The sequence below is a fragment of the Cervus elaphus genome, chromosome 4, assembly GCF_910594005.1.
Source record: "Cervus elaphus chromosome 4, mCerEla1.1, whole genome shotgun sequence".
Lineage (NCBI taxonomy): Eukaryota > Metazoa > Chordata > Mammalia > Artiodactyla > Cervidae > Cervus > Cervus elaphus.
The window spans coordinates 53,749,415-53,769,433 of record NC_057818.1 but is presented as its reverse complement, the minus strand read 5'-3'; the positions used below and the strand labels follow the sequence as shown (position 1 = coordinate 53,769,433).

Genomic DNA, 20,019 nt, shown 5'->3' with positions numbered 1-20,019 from the left:
TTTTGCGCCAGCCCCAAACTTGTAAGCTCGATCGGACAGTGTCTCGCGCTGGTCCCCGGAGGCTGGTCGCGTGCTGGAGCCTCACGCCGGCCTCGGCCGCCACGTTCCGAGCCCAGGCGTGAGGTGGGCGGAATCCCCTTTGGCGTGAGGTTCCTGCTTGAAGCCTGAGGAGAAAAGCAAAAGTGAGCGCTTGAGGCCAGGCTACGCCCCCACCAGTTCCTGTCAAGGTGTGCTGGGTGCGAGACTGGAGAGGAAACGGCAGGGTACAAGGACCGTGCGCACGCGCGCCTGGGGAAGGTCCCAGTCTTCCAGCACAGCGCGAGCCTGGCTTCGCGCCTCCTGTCAGTCTTTGCTCGTGCGCGCCAAAACGCCGACCAATCAGGGCTCGCCCAGTCCCCGCCTTTTCGGCAGGCCACGCCCCTCACGGCCACGCCCCTCGTCCACCTCAGAGGTCCGAGGCCAAAGGAGCCGAGCGAGGAGGCGGGGTCTCCCCAACTGCCAACTATCAGGAAGCAAGGGAAATCTGACTAATCTTCCTTACCCCCTCTGGTGTCCGGTTTCCAACTTTTCCCTTTAGCACAGGGTTAATGTGGACCTACTGTGTGCCAAGCCCCATGCTAGAAGTTGAGGATTTAGCCAGTCTCCCTAGTGCAGTCGGGAAGGCTCACAAACTGTGAGAATCTAGTGAGGTAGAGGCTGCGTTAAAGGGTGATAAACTGAGAAAAGATTCAAAGAAGAGGGCCACTGGAATCAGGCCTTAATAGCAGTTCCTCTCATGGAGTTGTTTCTTAATATAGCAAACTCTGCATTTTAGAAAGTTCAGTCTCACAACCTATGAGAAGGATGGACAGGAAAATACTGCTTAAGGGGAGGCGATCTAGCAACCTAAAGGAGCGTAGAGGCCCTGGTGTCCAGCACATTTCAGTTTAAATCACTTTATGGCTGTGTTGCCATGGAGAAAATTCTCAATCTATTTCTGCCTTAGCTTTTATAAATTTGGGATAATGCTTGGGTTCTCTGCAGAGTGTCTGGCACATATTTGCGCTTAGTTGCTCAGTTGTCTCCGACTCTTTGCAATCCCAAGGACTGTAGCCTGCCAGGCTCCTCGGTCCATGGGGATTCTCCAGGCAAGAATACTGGAATGGGTTGCCATGCCCTTCTCCAGGGGATCTTCCCAACCCAGGGATGACCCAGGTCTCCTGCATTGCAGGCAGATTCCTTACTGTCTGAGCCGCCAGGGAAGCCCAAGAATACTGGAGTGGGTAGACTATCCCTTCTCCGGGGGATCTTCCTGACCCAGGAATCGAATCGGGATCTCCTGCATTGCAGGCAAATTCAATAGGCATATAATTAGCATGCAATAAATATCTACTCAACACTTATTTACATTGTTCTGGGTGCTTGAACAAGATACACAAAGGTGCCTGTCTTTGTGAATCCTCTATTATAACTATAATTTGTACAAATTTCTAGTATATGGATCTTTCCTCCCTCCTAAGGTTTAAAGCTAACTTCCTTATTTGTAAATTAGTTGTAAGAAAACGAGGGGTAAAAATAGATGGGAAAGTGTTTTAAAAAATACAAGGCACTGTTAATTATCATGTTAATCAGTTTAAGGAAATCGGTAAACTTGCTCTTTCCACCCCTCACAAACGCCCCTTTACAATTTTCTCAGTTTCTTTCCCAAGGGCCCCGGGCCAAAATGGAGGCGGCTGGACTGCATCTCCCAGCGCGCCTGGCGGGGGCGCTCTAGGCGCCTGCGCTGTCAGGCTCCCTCTCTGCCTCCTGGGAGTTGGAGTCATTCTTTTCCTCAGCCCTCCCAGTTTGCTACCTTCCCCACCTCCGCGCCTAACCGTGCTGCCTTCTGGGAGATGTAGTCCGGGGCCGCCCGGACTCCAATTCCCAGCGGGCTTCGGGGCGGGAACCCGGAAGGGGAGGCTGGAGAGGAGCGAGTGGGGGAAACCCGCGTAGCCGAGGGAGCTGCAGCGCGGGGTGATGGTGAGAACCTCGAGCCGGGGCCGGGGGCGCTTGAGAACCCGTGCGGGAATTCGGGACCCGGTAGCGAGAGGGAAGAGGCAGGGGCTGAAGAAGGGGCTGGAAGAGAGGAGATCGCTTGGGGGAGGGGATTGGGAAACGGGAGCCGGAGGGAATTGTAGAATGGGGGCTGGGGATGGGTCTTGAAGGTGGGGAGAGACTCGAGCTTTGGGATTGATTGTAAGGAAGCTCAGAGTTGGGGAAAGGAGTCCCGAGTTGGAGAAGGGAGTTGGCGTCCAGGCAGAGGCCCAGAAGGGGGCAATTTCGAGGGGTTTAGCCGGGAGGATGTGGAAAGGCATGGGAGTCAGTGCTAGATGAATGAGAGGGTCTGGAGGCTCCGAGGGAGAGGCCAGTTCTGAAAGCGGTGGGTTGGAGCCTCTGGATCGGATTGGGGGCAGGAGGGCAAGCTGAGATGGTGGAAGAGAGAAATCAGTGGTAGAGTGGTGTGTAGGTTAGGATCCAGGACTGTGGGTAGGGTGGGGAGCAAGAGATTAGGGATCTGCCTGTAGCGATAGTTTGCTTAGTCCAGCCAGAAACTCCCGATAAACTGGACAGCCACACAACTGTAGGGTTATATAGCCAGAAAAGGCCATAGAGACGACTTCTGCACTCTTTATTTCTCCAGTAGGACTTGGAAAAGTTGGTGGTTTATGTGTATGGGCAGCATTCAGATCTTTTCTTCACTCCTTTATGATCTGGGCAAGTGTCCTCTCTCTGAAACTCAGTGCCCTTATCTATTGTGGGAACAACATGCCACTAAGAGAGGAGTCTTCATAAGATCGTCCTTCTGGCTCAGAGTAAGTCCTTAGTCTCAGAGCAGTTGGTGGGAAGTTCCCCACCCCAGGAATGTGACTTGGTCACAGGTGCTAATGGATTCCCTCCTTTTCAGTGCATCCCCAGGGGCGTTTTCTTAAAACCTGGCACTGATCTGGGCACACCCCAGGTCAGAAACATGCGAGGGCAGGGAGAGGGTTTCCCCACAGCCATTCCAATTCCAGCTAACACTTATTGTTTAGGAAGTGCCTGGCCTTGTACTTAGCTATTTGTATGTGCTAACTCCTTTAATTCTGACAACACCCCTAAGTTGTAGGTGCTGTTATATTAGCTCTGTTCTACAGAAAGGAACCAGAGGCACAGAGAGGTTCAGCAACTTTCCCAAGGTCATCCAGCATTAAATGGTAGACTCAGGATTCCAACCTAGGCCTCCTGACTTAGAATATGTGCTCCTGTACTGAGGTACAATGTCATGAGTAGGGCAGAGTGAGACCTGAAGGCATCTTCAGGTTTTTTTTTTTTTTTTTTTTTTTTAAGATTTGTTTATTTATTTACTTCTGACTGTGCTGGTCTTCATTGCTGCCCACGGACTTTCTCTAGTTTCGGTGAGCAGAGGCTACTTTCTAGTTATGGTGCCTGGGCTTCTCATCACAGTGGCTTCTCTTGTTGCAGAGCATGGGCTATGAGGTGCACCACCTTCAATAGTTGTGGCGCACAGGCTTAGTTGCTCCACCACATGTGGGATCTTCCTGGAGCAGGGATCGAACCCGTGCCCTTGCATCAGAAGACCAGAGTCTTAACAACTGGACCACAAGGGAAGTCCGAAGCAGTCTTCAGTTCAAATTTTAATTCTGCCGCTTACCTTCTCTGTGACCTTGGGCAAGTCTTTTGGCCTCTCCTCAATTATAAAATGGGGTCAGTAACCCTAGGAAGGTTAGAGAGTTCAGGGAGGTCAGCATATAAAGTACTTGGATCAGTGCTTGATGCATGTGCCTTGTCATTTTTTTGAATGGGAAACGCAGACCTGAGAAAGCGCAGTAGAGAAAGACCCGTGAGGGAGATGCCAGCCAGCCTGCCTTTCCTTTCTCTCCTAGGTTGCTCCTGTGTCCTGACTCTTCTAGTTCCCCACCCTCTGTCCCTAGGCGCCTAAGCCCAGGCCTGACTCCCTGAGGGGGTGCTCAGAAACTCAATCTGTCCCCATTCCCATTCCTAGCCCCAGCCAAATATAAATAATTCACTCACCAATGCCCAGCCTGGCCCAATTCCAGGTATTTCAGTGAATAGGAGATATTTCTAACAACTGTTTTTTTTCCTCCCAACTTTTTGGTCACTGGGACCTTGCAACTTTGTATGTAAGTCATTTTAAAACAGTTTGGTTCATTTGTTGTAGGCTTCTGGAGTGTATCCCCTAAATTGTCTGGCTTTAATAGGAAAGCTTATGGTTAAAAGCATCAGCGTCTGGTAGGCCCACATTCCCATCCCCACCTCTGCTGCTGTGTGTCCTTGGCCAAGTTGCTTGCCTACTCTGGGCCTCTGTTTTCTCATATGTAAAATGGGCCACATTCCAACCATGACACTCTTGTCAGCAGTTTATGAGATCTCGTGTATAATATGCCTAGTGCATATTAAGTTCTTCGTAAGTGTGACATATTTTGATTAATTTTACTCTTTTCAGAACAATTTATTGAGCATGTGCTCCAGAACCATAACACCAAGATTTGACTCCTGGCTCCATTACCCACCAGCTCTGTGACTTTGGGCAAGGCACTTAACCCCCCAGGACCTGAGTTTCCTGTTCTGGAAAATGGAGGTTCATCCCTTGAATCATCCACCGTGTTGATAGAGCACCTACTATTTGGCGGCACCTGTCCCAGGTACAGACTGCCACCCTGCCCTTGGGGCGCTTGCGGCTGTCACAACACTGGGGCAGTTTTGCATCTCTGGTGGCATCTGTGCTCCTTTTTCTGGTGTGGGTTACTCTACTCCTGATTCATTTTCAGCCCCTCATGCCAGTTTTGCCTGTTTGTCATTCAGTTCAGTTCAGTTCAGTCACTGCTCATTGGTGTCCGACTCTTTGCAACCCCATGACTGCAGCACACCAGGCTTCCCTGTCCATCACCAACTCCCGGAGCTTGCTCAAACTCATGTGCATCAAGTCGGTGATGCCGTCCAACCATCTCATCCTCTGTCGTCCCCTTCTCCTCCTGCCTTCAATCTTTCCCAGCTTGCTTGGATTTTTAACGTTTTGTTTCCAGGTCGCAGTGAATGATCTGGAACCCCATTGATTTAGGGAAAAGTTGCCAGCCTCTCCTCCTTGTACCCATTTGTCACATCTGGGTGCCCCCTGGTGATGCAGTGCTTCCCCCTGCCTCCTTCCTTTATTTGTTGGCCTTCGAAAATGTGTCTGCTTTCCGAGTTACTTTGCCTTTTCCTCAAATCTTAAATGTGTTTCCAACCTAGGTTTATCTGAAGCTTTGTTGTTGTTCATTCGCTTAGTCGTGTTGGACTCTTTGTGACTGCATGAGCTGCTTACTCATGCAGAATGATATATATATATATATATATATTTTTTTTTTTCTTTACTATTGATAGTGGTATATTGCTAGCAACTCTGGTAAAGCTGCATTATTCCTAAAAGCACAAGTTTTCTTTTCTTTTTTTAAATATTTATTTATTTATTTGGTGGTGTCAGGCCCCAGTGGTGGCACATGGGCTCCAGAGCACACGGGGTCAGTATCTGAGGCACTCGGGCTTAGTTGCCCTGTGACTTGTAGGATCTTAGTTCCCCGACCAAAGATCGAACCTGAGTCCCCCTGTATAAGAAGGGGGATTTTTAACCACGGGACTACCAGGGAAGTCCCCAGGTTTTCTAAAAGATTTGGCTTGTCACCTGCTCCTGACCCCTCAGTTAAGATTATAACCCCACCTTACACTCTTGAGCCCTTTCACTTACTGTATTTGTTTTCCTGTAGCACTGTGAAATTTACCCTGTCTCCAATCCATGAGGACAAGGATTTCTGTCTCCTGTGTCTTGCATGTCCCTGATGCCCAGAACAGTGTCTGACACATAGTAACTGCTCTGTAAATGCTGTTTAATTACTAGGGGAAACCCAGTACCAGACAGTAACAAAGTAATGGCCATGTTTTGATTATTGTGGGGGGATAAGACCGGTTTAATTTCAGAATGTAAAATAAACAGGGAAGAAGTCTTTGACTCCATCAAGTGGTTGTCAGACTCTTGAGTGGTCCCCCACCCCCCCTTTTTTTTTTGCCATGTTGATGAGATCTTAGTTCCCCAACCAGGGATCAAACCCCTGCCTTCTGCAGTGGAAGCTCAGAATCTTAACCACTGGACCGCCAGGGAATTCCCTGTCTTACCTTTTCTTGCTTTCCTTTTATTTTTTTAAAACCTTGTTTTTATGTGAACTGTTTTTTAAGACTTTATTGATTTTATTACAATATTGTTTCTGCTTTATGTTTTGATTTTTTGGCCCCCAGGCATATGGAATCTTAGCTCCTCAATCAGGGATATAATCCTCACCCCCTGCATTGTAAGGAGAAGTCGTTAACTACTGGCTGCTGGGGAAGTCCATGTCTCACCTTTTCTTAATAATCCTGGTCCCTTCATATTGAACCTCTCCTTGGTGCCTCGCTGGCACTGAGCGCTCTACTGAGTTGATCTCAATGAATCAGCAGCCAACCCATGGGTGGGTACTGTTACTGTCTGTATTTTACGGTGGGGGAAACTGAGGCACAGAGGGATAAGGACCCTGTCTGTAGTCACAGCCTAAAAGTGAGAAAGCTGGGGTACTCCGAGGCCCTGCCTGGATTCTATCGGCGGCCTGGATCTCAAGATGCTGAGGATTTGTATGATTCTGACCAGCTATTAGAAAGGAAAACTTGAGGAGGAGAGAGACCAGCAGACCCTGAGTCCAAAAAAACCAATAAAAGGGCATGGATGGATCAGGATTGTGGACACAGTTGTAGGGGGTGACAGGGTGGAGAGAGAGGAGGACTAAAGGAATAGACCAGGAGCAGTGCCTTGAGGGTCCTGCCACTGATGCCTGTTGTAGTAATGGGCAAGTGCACTCCCTGGGCACTGCTCTGCGCCCAGCCCTGTCCTGGCATGACCCTGACCTCTCCAGCTTGCAAGATTGTAGTTCCCTGACCAGAGATTAAACCCAAGTCCTTGGCAGTGAAAGCACAGAGTTGTAACCACTGGACTGCCAGGGAATTCCTGTTTGCAGCTTCTTAAGTCCAAGGCTTAGCTTATTAATTAGCAGCCTTTTTCCTTTCTCTGTGCATTTATGGAAGCCGATTCTCCCTTAACCTGCTACACAGCTATCCTCGGAGCCCCCTTTATCGTCATCTGGGGAGTCCTTCCTTTTGTCTTTCTTCTGAACTAGATCTTATCTCCTTGATCTGATAGCTTCCTTTTTCTAGGTTTACTCCTTTACTTCTGTGAAGCAAATCCTTTAGCAGCTTCCCGGGAAAGGGTTTCTGTGCCTGTTCTGTTTGTTCATTGGTTTTGTTTTGCCAACTTGCACCTCTCATGGAAGGATTTTAAACAGGGGACTTCTGTGGTCTGATTGGTGTTTAGGAAGATCTGTCTGGCTACCATGAAAAGGATGGAGCCAGAAGAACTAAACCAGGCCAGGGAGCCAAGTGCGGAGGCTGGAGCATCTGTGCCTTTGGGGAGAGATTCCAGCCTTCCAGAAACCCAGAGGATGGAGGGAAGGGAGAGAGGCCCTGACCCAGGTCATTGTCACTCAGCCGGGACAGATGACAGGTGTGGCCAGAGGAGGCCTCAGGAGGAAGAGACTCTGTGTGGCTTAGGAGGGCACCAACATGGCTCTTGGAGGAGGTGGCCTCCTGCCTTGGTCCTGGGAGCAGGATTTCCACTGCTGGACTTGGCTGGACCAGCTCATTTTTCACAAGAGGTCCCCAGTAGCATCTGTGCAGAAGGCGGACAGTAAGGCAGTGTTAGGAGTTTGTTCTGACCAATAAGTGCTGCTCACCTGCGATGTGCCTGGGCGGAGATTCTCTGTACGATCCCCCAGAGATCTTGTTGATGTGCACTTTCTGATTTAGCAGGTGTAGGGGAGAGCCCAAGATTACATTTCTAATACACTTTCAGCTGCAGCTTCTGCTCCGAGGACCACACTCCTAATAGCCAACCACTTGGTTCTATTCTGAAAGCTGGGGATGCAGAGGTGGGGAAGAAAAAACTAGATAAAAAATACCAGTCTGGGGGAGTTTTCATTTTAGTGAGGGGAGCTGACAATAAAATTTATATAAAGTTTATAGTATAGTAGATAGTAATGTGTGCTAAGGAGAAAAATAAATCAGGGAGAGTGTGTATAAATCAGGGAGAGTCTGTGGCGGGGACTGCAGTTTTCAATCAAGATGTTCTCAGGAACAACAAGATCTACTGTATAGCACAGGGAACTGTATTCAATGTCCTACCATAAACCATTATGGAAAAGAATGTGTATCTATGTATAACTGGATCACCTTGCTGTATAGTAGAAACTAACATGACATTGTAAATCAACTATACGTGCTAAGTCACTTCAGTCGTGTCCTACTCTTGGTGACCCTATGGACTGTACCCTGCCAGGCTCCTCTGTCCATGAGATTCTCCAGGCAAGAATACTGGAGTGGGATGCCATGCCCTCCTCCAGGGGATCTTCCCGACCCAGGGATTGAACTGGAGTCTCCTGAATCTCCTGCGTCTCCTGCATTGGCAGGCGGGTCCTTTACCACTAGCACCACCTGGGAAGCCCCAATCGACACTACTTCAATAAAATAAATTTAAAAAGAAAGGTCTCATGAAGGTGATCTGAGGAGTGGGGTGAGCCCTCTGGATACCTGGGGAAGAATATTCCAGGCAGAGGGAACAGAGAGTGCAAAGGCTTTGCAGACAGAACAAGATGATCCAGGAAAATTGCTCCATATACTCCATGAAGGAGCTGCTTGTGCTCTGGAGTCAGCCAGACTCTGATTCAAAGCTTGGCCACAAAGCTGTGTCCAACAGCAATTACTTAGCCATTCTATGCCCCCACTTTCTAGCATTTGAAATGAGATTAAAACGATGTGAGAATTAAATGAGTTAATATTTATAAAGCACTCAGAACAAAGCCTGGCTCACGGTGAGAGCTCCAGTGTTAACTGCTGTTGTGATTATCATTTCCTCTGTAATATATTCATCTTGACCATGACTGTTTCTTTGGATGCCTGCCCCCTTTCCCATGAGCTCTTTCTGGTGATGTCAGTGTCATCTCTGTATCTCCAGCACCCAACCCAGGGCCAGCACACAGGAGGACCTCAGAATGTCAGATGAGGGACATAAAGCTAGATTCTCTCATTGGGGGCATTCCAGCAAGAGTGGTGATTGTGTGGTTCAGGTCCTTACTGATTTTTGTCTTTTCAACTACTGTCTTACGGAGAGATACATTTTCCCACTACACTGGTGGACTTGCCAAGCGGTCATTCTGTTGCTTTTTGCCTTGTCTGTTTTGAGGCCGTAGTATTAGGAGCATGTATGTTGAGAACTTTTGTATATAATGGGTCAGTTTGTTTTGTCACATTCTTTGTCCCTAATCATCCCTTTTTGCTTTTGTCAGTTGTTAACTGTTTTTCTTAATCAGCACTGTCACTTCTCTACTTGACTTTTAAAAAAAAAATTTATTTATTTATTTTTGGCTCTGCTGGGTCTTTGTTGCTGCATGGACTTTTCTCTAATTTCAGCATGCGGGAGCTACTGTCTAGTTGTGGTGCACGTGCTTCTCATTGCAGTGGCTTCTCTTGTTGCAGAGCGCAGCCCTGTAAGGTACATGGGCTTCAGTAGTTGCAGCACATGGGCTCAGTAGTGATGGCTTCCAGGCTCTAGAGCACAGGCTCTATAGTTGTGGCACACGTGGGCTTAGTTGTTCCACAGCATGTGGGGTCTTCCCAGATCAGGGATCGAACCCATGTCTCCTGAATTGGCAGGCAGATTCTTTACCACTGAGCCATCGGGAAAGCCTCTCTATTTGATTCTTGGTTCGTATTTGCCTGGTCAGTCTTTTTCCATCTTTTGATTTTCAGTCTTTCTGGCTCCAGATGTTTTTCAATAAGTGAATCTTCACGGAGCATTGCCTTAGGGTATGGCCTTGTACGGAGCTCGGTGTTTGGGAAGTTAGAGAATTCTGCCCTAGTAACCTCTGACACAGATAGAATATTTGGGTGTGAAACAGAGTTTACACTGCCAGGCCTCCAGGAGTTTGAGACATGGAGCCTTAGGGCAGGAAACTGATCCATTCTGTCCCGTGCTGGGCAGTGTTGCTGGGGTCACCATGATGACCATGATAACTCTGACCTTTCCTCCCATGGGTTCACTATTCAGTGGAGCAGACAGATCCATCCCTCGATAGTGACAGTGGACAGGGCTATGTTTGGGGAACCCAGAGGACCATTCTGGGCAGGTGGAAGGTTTCCAGGAAGGGAGCTCAGGGAAGGCCTCCTGGTTAAAGATACAGGCCCATGAAAGTTACATTTGAGCTAAGACACAAATGATAGAAGGGATAGAGCCATGTGGAGACCTGGGGGGAAAGCATGCCAATCAGAGGGAACATAGAAGGAAAGGGCTTGGTGACTCTGAGGAATATCCAGCAAGGAGCCCAGTGTGGGACCCCAGAGGTGGAGCCTGACCCAGCCTTACGGGGTTAGCTTCCTGGAGGAGAGGATGGCTGAGCTGAAACCCCAGAGAATATATAATTAAACAATAGAGCACAGCAATCTAAAATCAAATTCCCTGGGTTCCCATCCCTGCTCTAAGTCCCACCAGTTATGTGTGACCTTGAGCTAGTTAGGCAACCTGACCTGTCTCAGTTTCTTCATCTATACCTTGGAGATAACCACTCCTCCTGAGGATCAGAGAAGGCCTCAGAATTCTAACTATTCTGTAGGCCAGAGTAGGTGCTTACCTGGGTCCACTGGGGGTGTGGGAAAGTGGGGAAGGATGAGGCTGGAGTTGTAGAGTATCTGGGCTTTTCCCCAAGGGCACTGGGGAGTCATGGTAGGTTCTGAGCAGGGTAGGGACAAGGTCAGGTTTATATTTTGAGAATATCCTTCTGGCTCTGATGTGCAGGATGGCTGGTAGCAGACAGGGTGGTGGGAATGGACAGATGCCTGCAGTGGAGTGTCTCTTGAGCCGGCCTGGCACTGAAAGGATCTAGGCCAGTGCTGTTCAATAGAAACAAAGTGAATCTTACATGTAATTTAAAATCTTCTAGTAGCCACATTTAAAAAGTCAAAAGAAAGAGATGAAGTCAATTTTTAAACATCTTAACTCATTTATATCCTAAATAGTCTCATTTTAACAGGTAGTCAATATTTTAAAAATTATTAAGGTATTTCATATTATTTTCTTGTACTATTTTTGGCGCCTGGTTGGAAGGGCTGGCCTGAGAGGTCCTTTTGGCCACACGGCCTGAGCCTTGAATGCCAGGCCCAGAGGCTTAGACTTAGTGCCGACGGAGCCACCATCGCAGGGTTCTGCCCATTTGTTTTTCAGGGTGAGGTGATCCTGCTGCTGCTCCGTTTCCCCCGCGGGAAATCTCTCCCTCCAGGTTTCCCTACCAGAGCTAGGCACTTTCAGATCTTTCTGGCCCCTTCTTTTCCTCCTGACCTGGAGTCTCAATCACTGAGCTGCATGGCCCTTTAAATCTCAGCTGTCAATCAGGGCTCCTGTTTAGAGGAAACGTCGTAATAAACCTTTCCTTGATTGTCATGGCCTGGGTCCTGGCCTTGTTCTTCCGTTTAGCAGGAAGTTAGGAATTGTTCTACACTCTCTTGCACTTGACTGTTTCCACACCCCGTTCGTCACCTCTCGCCTACTCCACCCTCTTTCGAAGTTGGGCCCCTTCGCCAAGGCCTGCCTTATACGGGCATGGCTCCGAATGGCCGCCGCTCATTGGCTGGGGGCATCACGCGCACGTCTGTCAACAAAGGGGCGGAGGGAAACCAGGTTTTTGCCGGGCTGGCGCGACAGCTGGAGGGAAGGAGCGAGGGGGCGGGCCCTCTTCTCTTGCGCACGCGTGGGTGCCTCCTCCTCCCTGCAGGGGGCGGGGCGCTCGGGGGGGGGGCGTGTCTAGGTTGCGAGAGTAGCCTTAGCGGTTGGCGAATTCCAGGGAAGCTATAATGGGAAGGAGTGGGGGCATTTTTCGTGAATATGGGGATACTTTGGGGTTCCCTTGAGTTTAGGTGGCGCCTTGGGATTTGAGTTTGGGTTCTGATGTAGTGTGGAAGGTTCGAATGTATAATAGGGAATCGCCCATGTGGTTTGGGGTGTTTGGTGGGTATAGGATTTGGGGAGCCACGGAGAGACTTAGAAGCAGAGAGTCCCATGTCTGGACCCAGAATGCATGCGCTTTCGGCTCTCCCGACTTGCTCCCTGTCTGGCTCCGGACAGGGATTTAACCTTTCTGCCCTTATCTGGACTCAGGGACGAATAACACCCCCCGCTTCCTAGGGAGGAGGGAGGATTAGCAGGAATTGTTAAAACAGTACCCAGTAAGCTGCCAGCGAGCGTGCCATAAGCCCATGTCTGTGTATTAACATTTTGTGAGGTTTCTTTGGGAGTATTTTGGAGGTTCTTTTGACTTTGAGAAATAAATGGTTTGGTATTAGTTTTATGTGTGTTTAGTTAGTTTTGTGGTCGGTGAGCCTTCTGTGGGATTAGGTAATGCATGTGGAGGTTTAGAGAGAGTTTGAAGTATAGAATTTCAGAAAACTGGTCTTTTGGGTCATCTGTGAGGTTGGGAAATTACTGTGTGTGTTGGAGTTCTTGGTAGGCATAGGATATGTGTGGGTCTACATTGAGATTGAGGCTTTCTGAGCTGGAGGGGATATTTTTAGGTTTGGAAGTTTAAAGTAAGATTTTGAGAGGGTCTGGATATTTTGGGTCAGGATATATTTGCATCTATAGAGAATGAGTGGCTTTTGCTGTGGTAGTTTCTATTCCTGGACATTTTATTTATTTATAATTTTGTTTATTTACTTTTGGCTGTGCTGGGTCATCGTCACTGCGCAGGCCCTTCTCCAGTTGCAGCAAGCAGGGGCCACTCTTGCTGCAGTGCGCAGGCTTCTCATTGTGGTGGCCTCTCTTGTTGCACAGCACAGGTAGATTCTAGATTCTTTGCCATCGAGCACCAAGGAAACCCTGTTCCTGGATATTTTAGATGTGTTGGTTGTTGGTAAACTTAGCCATCTATAGGTTTTAGGGGCTGTGTGGTTTTGTTTCTTTTTTTTAAAGCAAGAAACAGATTTCAGCCGGGGCTGTGTTAGGAGTAGTAGGTGGGATTGGGAATTATGGGGGGCAAGGATTCTTAGGATTAAGACTCTGGTGTCTGTGAGTGCTTGGAGGTGCTTGGAAGCTGTCTCGATCTTAAAGCTATAGGGCCATGAAATAAATGGTGATTTAGTGGTGTCTGTGGTATTGCCTGAATTTAGAGGAACCATATATACTGCAGAGGTCAGCAAACTTTTTCCATAAAGGGCCAGATAATGAGTATTTTAGACTTTGCAAGCCATATGTTCTCTGTCACCTCTACTCAACTCTGCCGTGGTAGCATAAAAGTATTCATGAACAAAGGAACATGTTTCAATAAAATTTTATTTGCAGAGACAGGCAATGGGCTGGATTTGGCCCATGGCTCAAAATAGTACAACCAGGAGTCAGCAAACTACTTTCACTGGTCTGTAAGCATGTGGAAGTTTCGACATTTGAAGGGTGTCTTGATTTCAGGATATCTGGAGGGAGATGGCCCAGGGAAAGACTGAGGATTTGAGACTGTTAGTTCTGCAGTAGAACATAGTTGGGTCAGGCTCATTAGCAAGACTGCCTCCAGTTTAGGTCATGCACACAAAGTCATTGCAAAATAAAACGGTCACTATTACAAGCTCTAAATTGAGAAATCGGGAAACCAAGTTTGAGGGCCTGGTTTTGCAATATATAAACCTTCCCCACTCTGAGCCTCAAACTCAGCAAGTTGGGAGCAACTTGAAGAAACTAGACTAGAAAGACCTCATGCCAGGGGTCTATGTTTCTGCTTAAAGGAATTACCTGCACAGGCTTGGTGCAAGTGTATGCATTTTTCTGGGTGAGGATCCGCAGCTGTAATAGATCCCCAAAGAGAACAGGATCTGAGTGGTCTAGCCTGGCCTGTCTCCTCAGGTCTGGAGAGGTTGAGGTCAGAGAGGAACTAACAGGGTGAGCTGTTCCCCAGCTCCCCCACCCTCTCTTCCGTGTCTCCAGGTGACCTGTGGAGCTCCCCACCGCCATCCAGGCCCTGCGATGTGGTGAACCCCCGCCTGTCTGCCACCATTCCCAGAATGGACCGAGGTGGCCTCCTGCCCTTCCAGCTCTGGTGCCCCCGGCCCTTTGGCACCTACTCCCAGAACCAGCCACGCCCACCTTCTGCAGCCCTCAAGCCCTCAGCCTGCTCCGAGCCCGGCGCTGGGGCGGAGCCAGAACATGGCCCTGCCCACTCTGAGAACACGCCCCCCGTCTTGGCCTCCGAGGCTCCTGCCTCCCAGCCTGCCCCACTCCTTTCCGCGGCCGCCGCTGGCGACGAGGGTCGAGTCCTGCTGGACACGTGGTATGTGATCAAGCCGGGGAATACAAAGGAGAAGGTGGCCTTCTTTGTGGCCCACCAGTGTGGTGGGGGCAGTCGGGCCAGCTCCATGAAGGTCAAGGGGCACTGGGGCAGTGACAGCTCCAAGGCCAAGAGGAGGAGGCGCTGTCTTGAGTCTACGAAGGCTCCGCCCGACCCAGGGGGACAGGACGGGCCCCCCGCCGCGGAGGGGGCCCCAACCTCTACCGGCGAGGATGTGGACCTGCTCTCTGTGGCCGAGATGGTGGCCCTGGTGGAACAGCGGGCCGCCCTGGCCCTGCAGAGCTACCCGCGCCCCAGCACCCCAGCGCCTGTGGTCTTCGTGTCGGCTGAGCAGGGTGGGCCTGGCAAGGGGCTGGGATCCGAACGAAGGTCTGGCGGCGGGGACTGCAGCCGTGTAGCCGAGGCGGTGGCCCACTTTGAGGCCCAGCGGGACAACCCTCCGGCCAAGGGCCTCCGCAAGGAGGAGCGGCCTGGACCAGGTCCCGGGGAGGTGCGCATCGCCTTTCGGATCTCCAACGGCCGAGAGTCCCGAGCACCGGATGGCAGCTTACCCAACGGGAGTGGGGGCCGGCCGGGTTGCGCCTACCCTGGCAGCCCGGGTCCCGGAGCCCGGGCCAAGGACAAGATCACCTGCGACCTGTACCAGCTTATCAGCCCGTCTCGGGACGCCCTCCCCAGCAACGTGGAGTTCCTGCTGGCTAGGGCAGACGAAGCCAGTGAGGGTGAGACCCCCGCCCCCGCCAGGCCCGAGGACACTCCCCCGGCGCCCCCGCCACCCCCTGCCCGGGACTGCGGAGCGTCAGGCTTCCACGTGGATGTGGTGGTTACTGGGGTGGTGGACGAGTGCATCTTCTTTGGCAAGGACAGCACCAAAAACGTGAAAGAGGAGACAGTGTGCCTGACTGTCAGTCCCGAGGAACCACCCCCGCCCGGCCAACTCTTTTTCCTCCAGTCCCGGGGGCCAGACGGGCCCCCCGAGCCTCCGCCAGCCGACTCACCGGCCACGGCGCCAGGCCCGGACGATGCCGAGGGGACGCCCGACACCTCCCTGTGCCGCCTGTACCGGCATGTGTCCCACGACTTCCTGGAGATCCGTTTCAAGATCCAGCGGTTGTTGGAGCCGCGGCAGTACATGCTGGTGCTCCCAGAGCACGTGCTGGTCAAGATCTTCAGCTTCCTGCCCACGCGGGCCCTGGCGGCTCTCAAGTGCACCTGCCACCACTTTAAGGGCATCATTGAGGCATTCGGCGTGCGGGCCACAGACTCGCGCTGGAGCCGCGACCCACTCTACCGCGATGACCCTTGTAAGCAGTGCCGCAAGAGATACGAGAAGGGCGATGTGTCGCTCTGCCGCTGGCACCCCAAGCCCTACCACCACGACCTGCCTTACGGACGTTCCTACTGGATGTGCTGCCGCCGAGCCGATCGCGAGACGCCCGGCTGCCGCCTGGGTCTGCATGATAACAACTGGGTGCTGCCTTGCAATGGGCCAGGCACTGGTGGGGGCCGGGCCGGCCGCGAGGAGGGGAGGTGAAGCCGGGGGAGGGGGTGGGGAAGAGCCCACCACGCCCACCCCCACCCCCTCCCCCTGGGAGCCGAGGGTCAGGACTGGGTCACCAGCCCATACCCCCAGCCCAGGCAGCATGGATCCCCCTCGAGAACTAAGATGGGGTTCACGGGGGTGACCAAGAAAGCTCTCTGATTGACCCCACCTGGTTTTCTACTCTTCAGACCCTCAAGTTGGGTGTTTTTTTTTAATCAGCATCTCAATTTCCTCTCCATTCAGCCCCGATGCCCTCCCTGCCACTCTCCATACCCCAGGGACCCACTAGCAGGGAGCAGACGGCAGCTAATTTTGGTACTACTTAAGGGTTCCCCCATTCTGGCCCCCTTGCATTCCCTCCCCCAGTTCTTTCTTTCTGAAGTTGTTCTTTTCCCCCAAGAGGCTGCAGCACCTAGCGTTGGTACCCTTCCTAACCTACTACACCAGGGTTCACCTCCTCTTTAGGAATTGGGGGCCATCAGATCACATTTTGGCACTTTTCATGGCCACCTGCCATTTCTAGACATTTTCCCCATTAAAACAATAAAAATCAGTTTTCTCCGTAGCCTCAAGCTATCAGTCTATCTAGGTCCCCAAGAGGAAAACAAAAGTTGAAGTATAAAAATTCTCTTCCAATATTTAAGCTATTGCCATGACTCCATCCCACCTCCACCCCCACAAAAAAAGCTGTGAAACCCTTTGCCTCGCTCTGGACAGCATGGGGGGTGGGGGCTGGTGGGCAGGGACTAAGGGTTTCAACTTCTGTTTTTTTCCTTCCACTCTGGGTACTTGTTTGGGTGTTAGAGGTCTCTCCATCCCCCAGCCTCATATTTTTTTAAAGAATCCTTTAGTGAACCAAGACCTTGACTTTCAGGCAGTTTGATCTGGAGTACTTTTTTTGTTCTGTTTGGGTTTTTGTTGTTGTTGTTGTTTTTTAATTTGGTTTTGTTTTTTCATCCTTGTGGATCTGGAAAGCTTCTAAGGTGTGCCATCTGACCAATTTTGAATTGGTCCTTTCTATAAAATCAATATTTATAAGGCTGGGCCCAGACTGGTTTGTGTGTTGTTAAGGGAAGCTGTTTGGAAGAGAAGGAAGTCGTGGGCCAGTTTGTGGTGAGATGGAAAAAACTGAAAGAATCCTTAGCCAATTCCCTTGGACTGAGATGATTTTTGACTCTTCATCTGTGTCCGTTTGAATTAAAAAATCTCAAAATAGTATCAATAGAAACTCAAACAGGGTAGCTTTTATTTCTTTAGAAACCCAGTGTTGGGCAGGTATGGTGGCCCTGAAGTCATTGGCAGCCCAGACTCCTCCTAGCCCACTATTCCATTCTTTGCCTTTGGCCCTCAGCCTCATGGTCCAACATGGCTGCTACAACTCCAGCCATTACCATTTTGTGGGGAAGGGAGTCTCCTTCCTCTCAGAAATACTACACCATGCTTCTACGCACAGCTCACTGATCAGAACTTTAGCCACATGGAAGGACTGCAGGGGAGACTGGGAAATGCAGATGCTTACCCAGATGCATTATGCCCAACCAGAAACTCATAAAGATCCCTGTAATAAAAGTTTTAAGATATTCAGCTGATTATTAACTAACAGAAGAGGGGGAAATGGATATTGAGCAGTGGCTAACAGTCTCTGACATTCTTACCAAGGAATCAAAATTTCCAGAGATGAGGATATGTCAGAATAGTTATTTAATATTTTAGAATCAAAGAGACCTGGATTTATAACTTGGCTTGGTTTTGTGGAATTTTGGATTCCTATAAAGAGAAGGCCGGGTTATTTGGACTCTCCTGCTGAAAACAGGAAGTAAAATCTGAAAAGCCTCAAATAATCAATAAAACACAATTATGGATATACTAAGCCAAAAATTTAAGGAAAATGTCCATAGGGGTCCTAAAACCACTTTTGCTCTGAGGGCATTTGCCGTTGTAAACAACCCTGGGTTTCCAATTTGTAGCCTTATTGAGACAGGAGAGCAGAAGTCAAAGCCTGCCTAAGGTGAAGAATGTAATAGGAGCTGGGATCCCACCAAACTACAAGCTCGGGTAAGGCTGACACAGAACACTGCAGAGAAGGTGTTTTAAATGCTGAAGGAACACAAAATTAAAGGAAAGGCCGGGGGGGGGGGGGGGGGGGGGATTGAGCCCTGAGGATCTGTGGCCACAGGCTGGCCCTTGGCTTGGGTTTGCAGCCTGTTTTTCATCACCTGTTGTGATCCAGGGTACTGAGATGTCTAGCAGAAACAAACAAACAAAATCCTCTGGTGGGAGGAGCTGACACCTACAATCCCCACCAACAGTTTTTTAGACAATGAGCAGTAAGAGTCAAATAACCAAACACACATGGAAATAAAGAAGCAGAAACAAGAAGCAGCAGTGGCCACAGAGCAAAAACAGACCCACAAAGGCTGCAGGTGGTGGAACCATCAGTCACAGATTAGAAGATAAAAGAGAGCTTGGAAATACATGCAGGGAACCCAGACCTGAATAATGGCCTAGCCAGAATGAAAGGAAAAAACCCACAAAGGTATACAGTAACCAAAAGTAAAAAGTCAATGACTAGGCTAAACAAATTAGACACAATGAAAAAGTTATTCAGCTGGAGCAAGGTCTGAAAAAGTGGCACAGGGACCAAAAAGAAAAAAATGTAAACAGTTATAGAGGATAGAGGAAGTCTAGCACATTTAACTGGCATCCTAGAATCAGAAGAGAAAATGAAATGGTGCAATGATAGTATGTAAAGACAATGATTGCAAATTCCAGACTGATAAAAAGATGGGTACACACAGTGAATCATAGGCAGGATAAATAAATAGAAACAAATACCTAGACACATGCAATGAACGTGTCCAGCTGTGATCTTCAGCAACTGATTTCTCTGAAACTCAGATTCTTAATCTGAAAAAGGAGAATGTTGGACAGCTCCTCAGAAGGCTGATACACTGGAGTGCTCACCGGTTGTGCCCATCAGAGACCCCTCTTGGGACCTTCATAGTGTGAAGCTGGGGGAGGCTGCCTTTCAGGGATGGATGGGAGCTGGGGAAAGCATTATCTTGTCAAGCATCAGCAGCCTCATCAGTAAAATGGGCTCATGATCCTGACCCCAGATTCAAGTGGAAAGCCCCGCCCAGTGTGTGGGTGTAGTGCACTCAGCAAGATGACTTACAGGGAGGCCTGGAGACCAAGGATGGAACTGAACACACTGCTTACTCTTAACACTGAGGTGATGTTTCACCTACCTCTGAGACGGCTGTGATGATAAGGAGACATGTTGCAGTTTTAAGTGCTTGGCATCATGAAATGAACAAACAGGAACTCTCTGATTTGAGACCCTCTTACTACCCTAGTTGCTGATATCTGTCAATTTCCTTTTTTGACTTCTGTCAATTCCACTTCTAAGGGGCTGTTAGTCCCTGCCCTTCTGAATCTCACCGTAACTTGCAGCCAAATAAAAGCCTCAGGAGGAGCTACGTTTTTGGTCAACCATCTGTTGGACCAGCACAGGTGATTTTTAGAAAGAGGTAGGACACGGGCTTAGGAGCACAGCTGTGGGTGAGACTCTGAACTCTGTAAACAACAGTTTGTAATTCTCAGCCCCAGCCACCTCATTTGCAAAATGAGAACCGAAATTGTCCCTCAGCCCACAGGTCCTCTTGAGTCAGCCTTGAGTTGTCTTGGAAAGCCAATGTTCACCTTTACTCTTTTAAGGTTTTTTTGATGTGGACCATTTTTAAAGTCTTTATTGAATTTCTCACAATACTATTTCTGTTTTGGTTTGTTGGTCATGAGGCATGTGGGATCTTCAACTAGGGACTGAAACTGTGCCTCCTGCATTGGAAGCTGAAGTCCCAACCACTGGACCATCAGGGAGGTCCCCACCTTCACTCTCTAACCCTCTACTCTGGCCTGGCCTCCCTGCGGCCTACCAAGTCTCCATCAAAGTCACAAAATCAGCAGGCACAGGGCTGAGCATCAGACTCCCTGCCTAAGTGCTCACCT

At 49.6% G+C, this 20,019-nt stretch overlaps 1 protein-coding gene across 3 annotated transcripts; it reads left to right on the top strand.

The window, feature by feature from the left end:
- The first annotated feature begins 1,918 nt into the window (after positions 1-1,918).
- FBXO46 (F-box protein 46) lies at positions 1,919-17,049 on the top strand. Of its 3 annotated transcripts, none has more exons than XM_043899520.1 (2): positions 1,919-1,998; positions 14,108-17,049. In XM_043899520.1, exon 2 carries the CDS (start codon positions 14,185-14,187, stop codon positions 16,000-16,002), a length of 1,818 nt encoding a protein of 605 aa, XP_043755455.1. In that variant the 5' UTR covers positions 1,919-1,998; positions 14,108-14,184; the 3' UTR covers positions 16,003-17,049. The 3 variants fall into 3 exon arrangements, with proteins under 3 accessions (XP_043755455.1, XP_043755456.1, XP_043755457.1); XM_043899521.1 differs by lacking the exon at positions 1,919-1,998 and adding an exon at positions 2,167-2,831; XM_043899522.1 differs by lacking the exon at positions 1,919-1,998 and adding an exon at positions 3,534-4,682.
- The last annotated feature ends 2,970 nt before the right edge of the window (positions 17,050-20,019 follow it).

Excerpts from the sequence above, each read along its gene's own strand:
- FBXO46 (XM_043899520.1), top strand. The coding sequence starts at position 14,185 with ATGGACCGAGGTGGCCTCCTGCCCTTCCAGCTCTGGTGCCCCCGGCCC.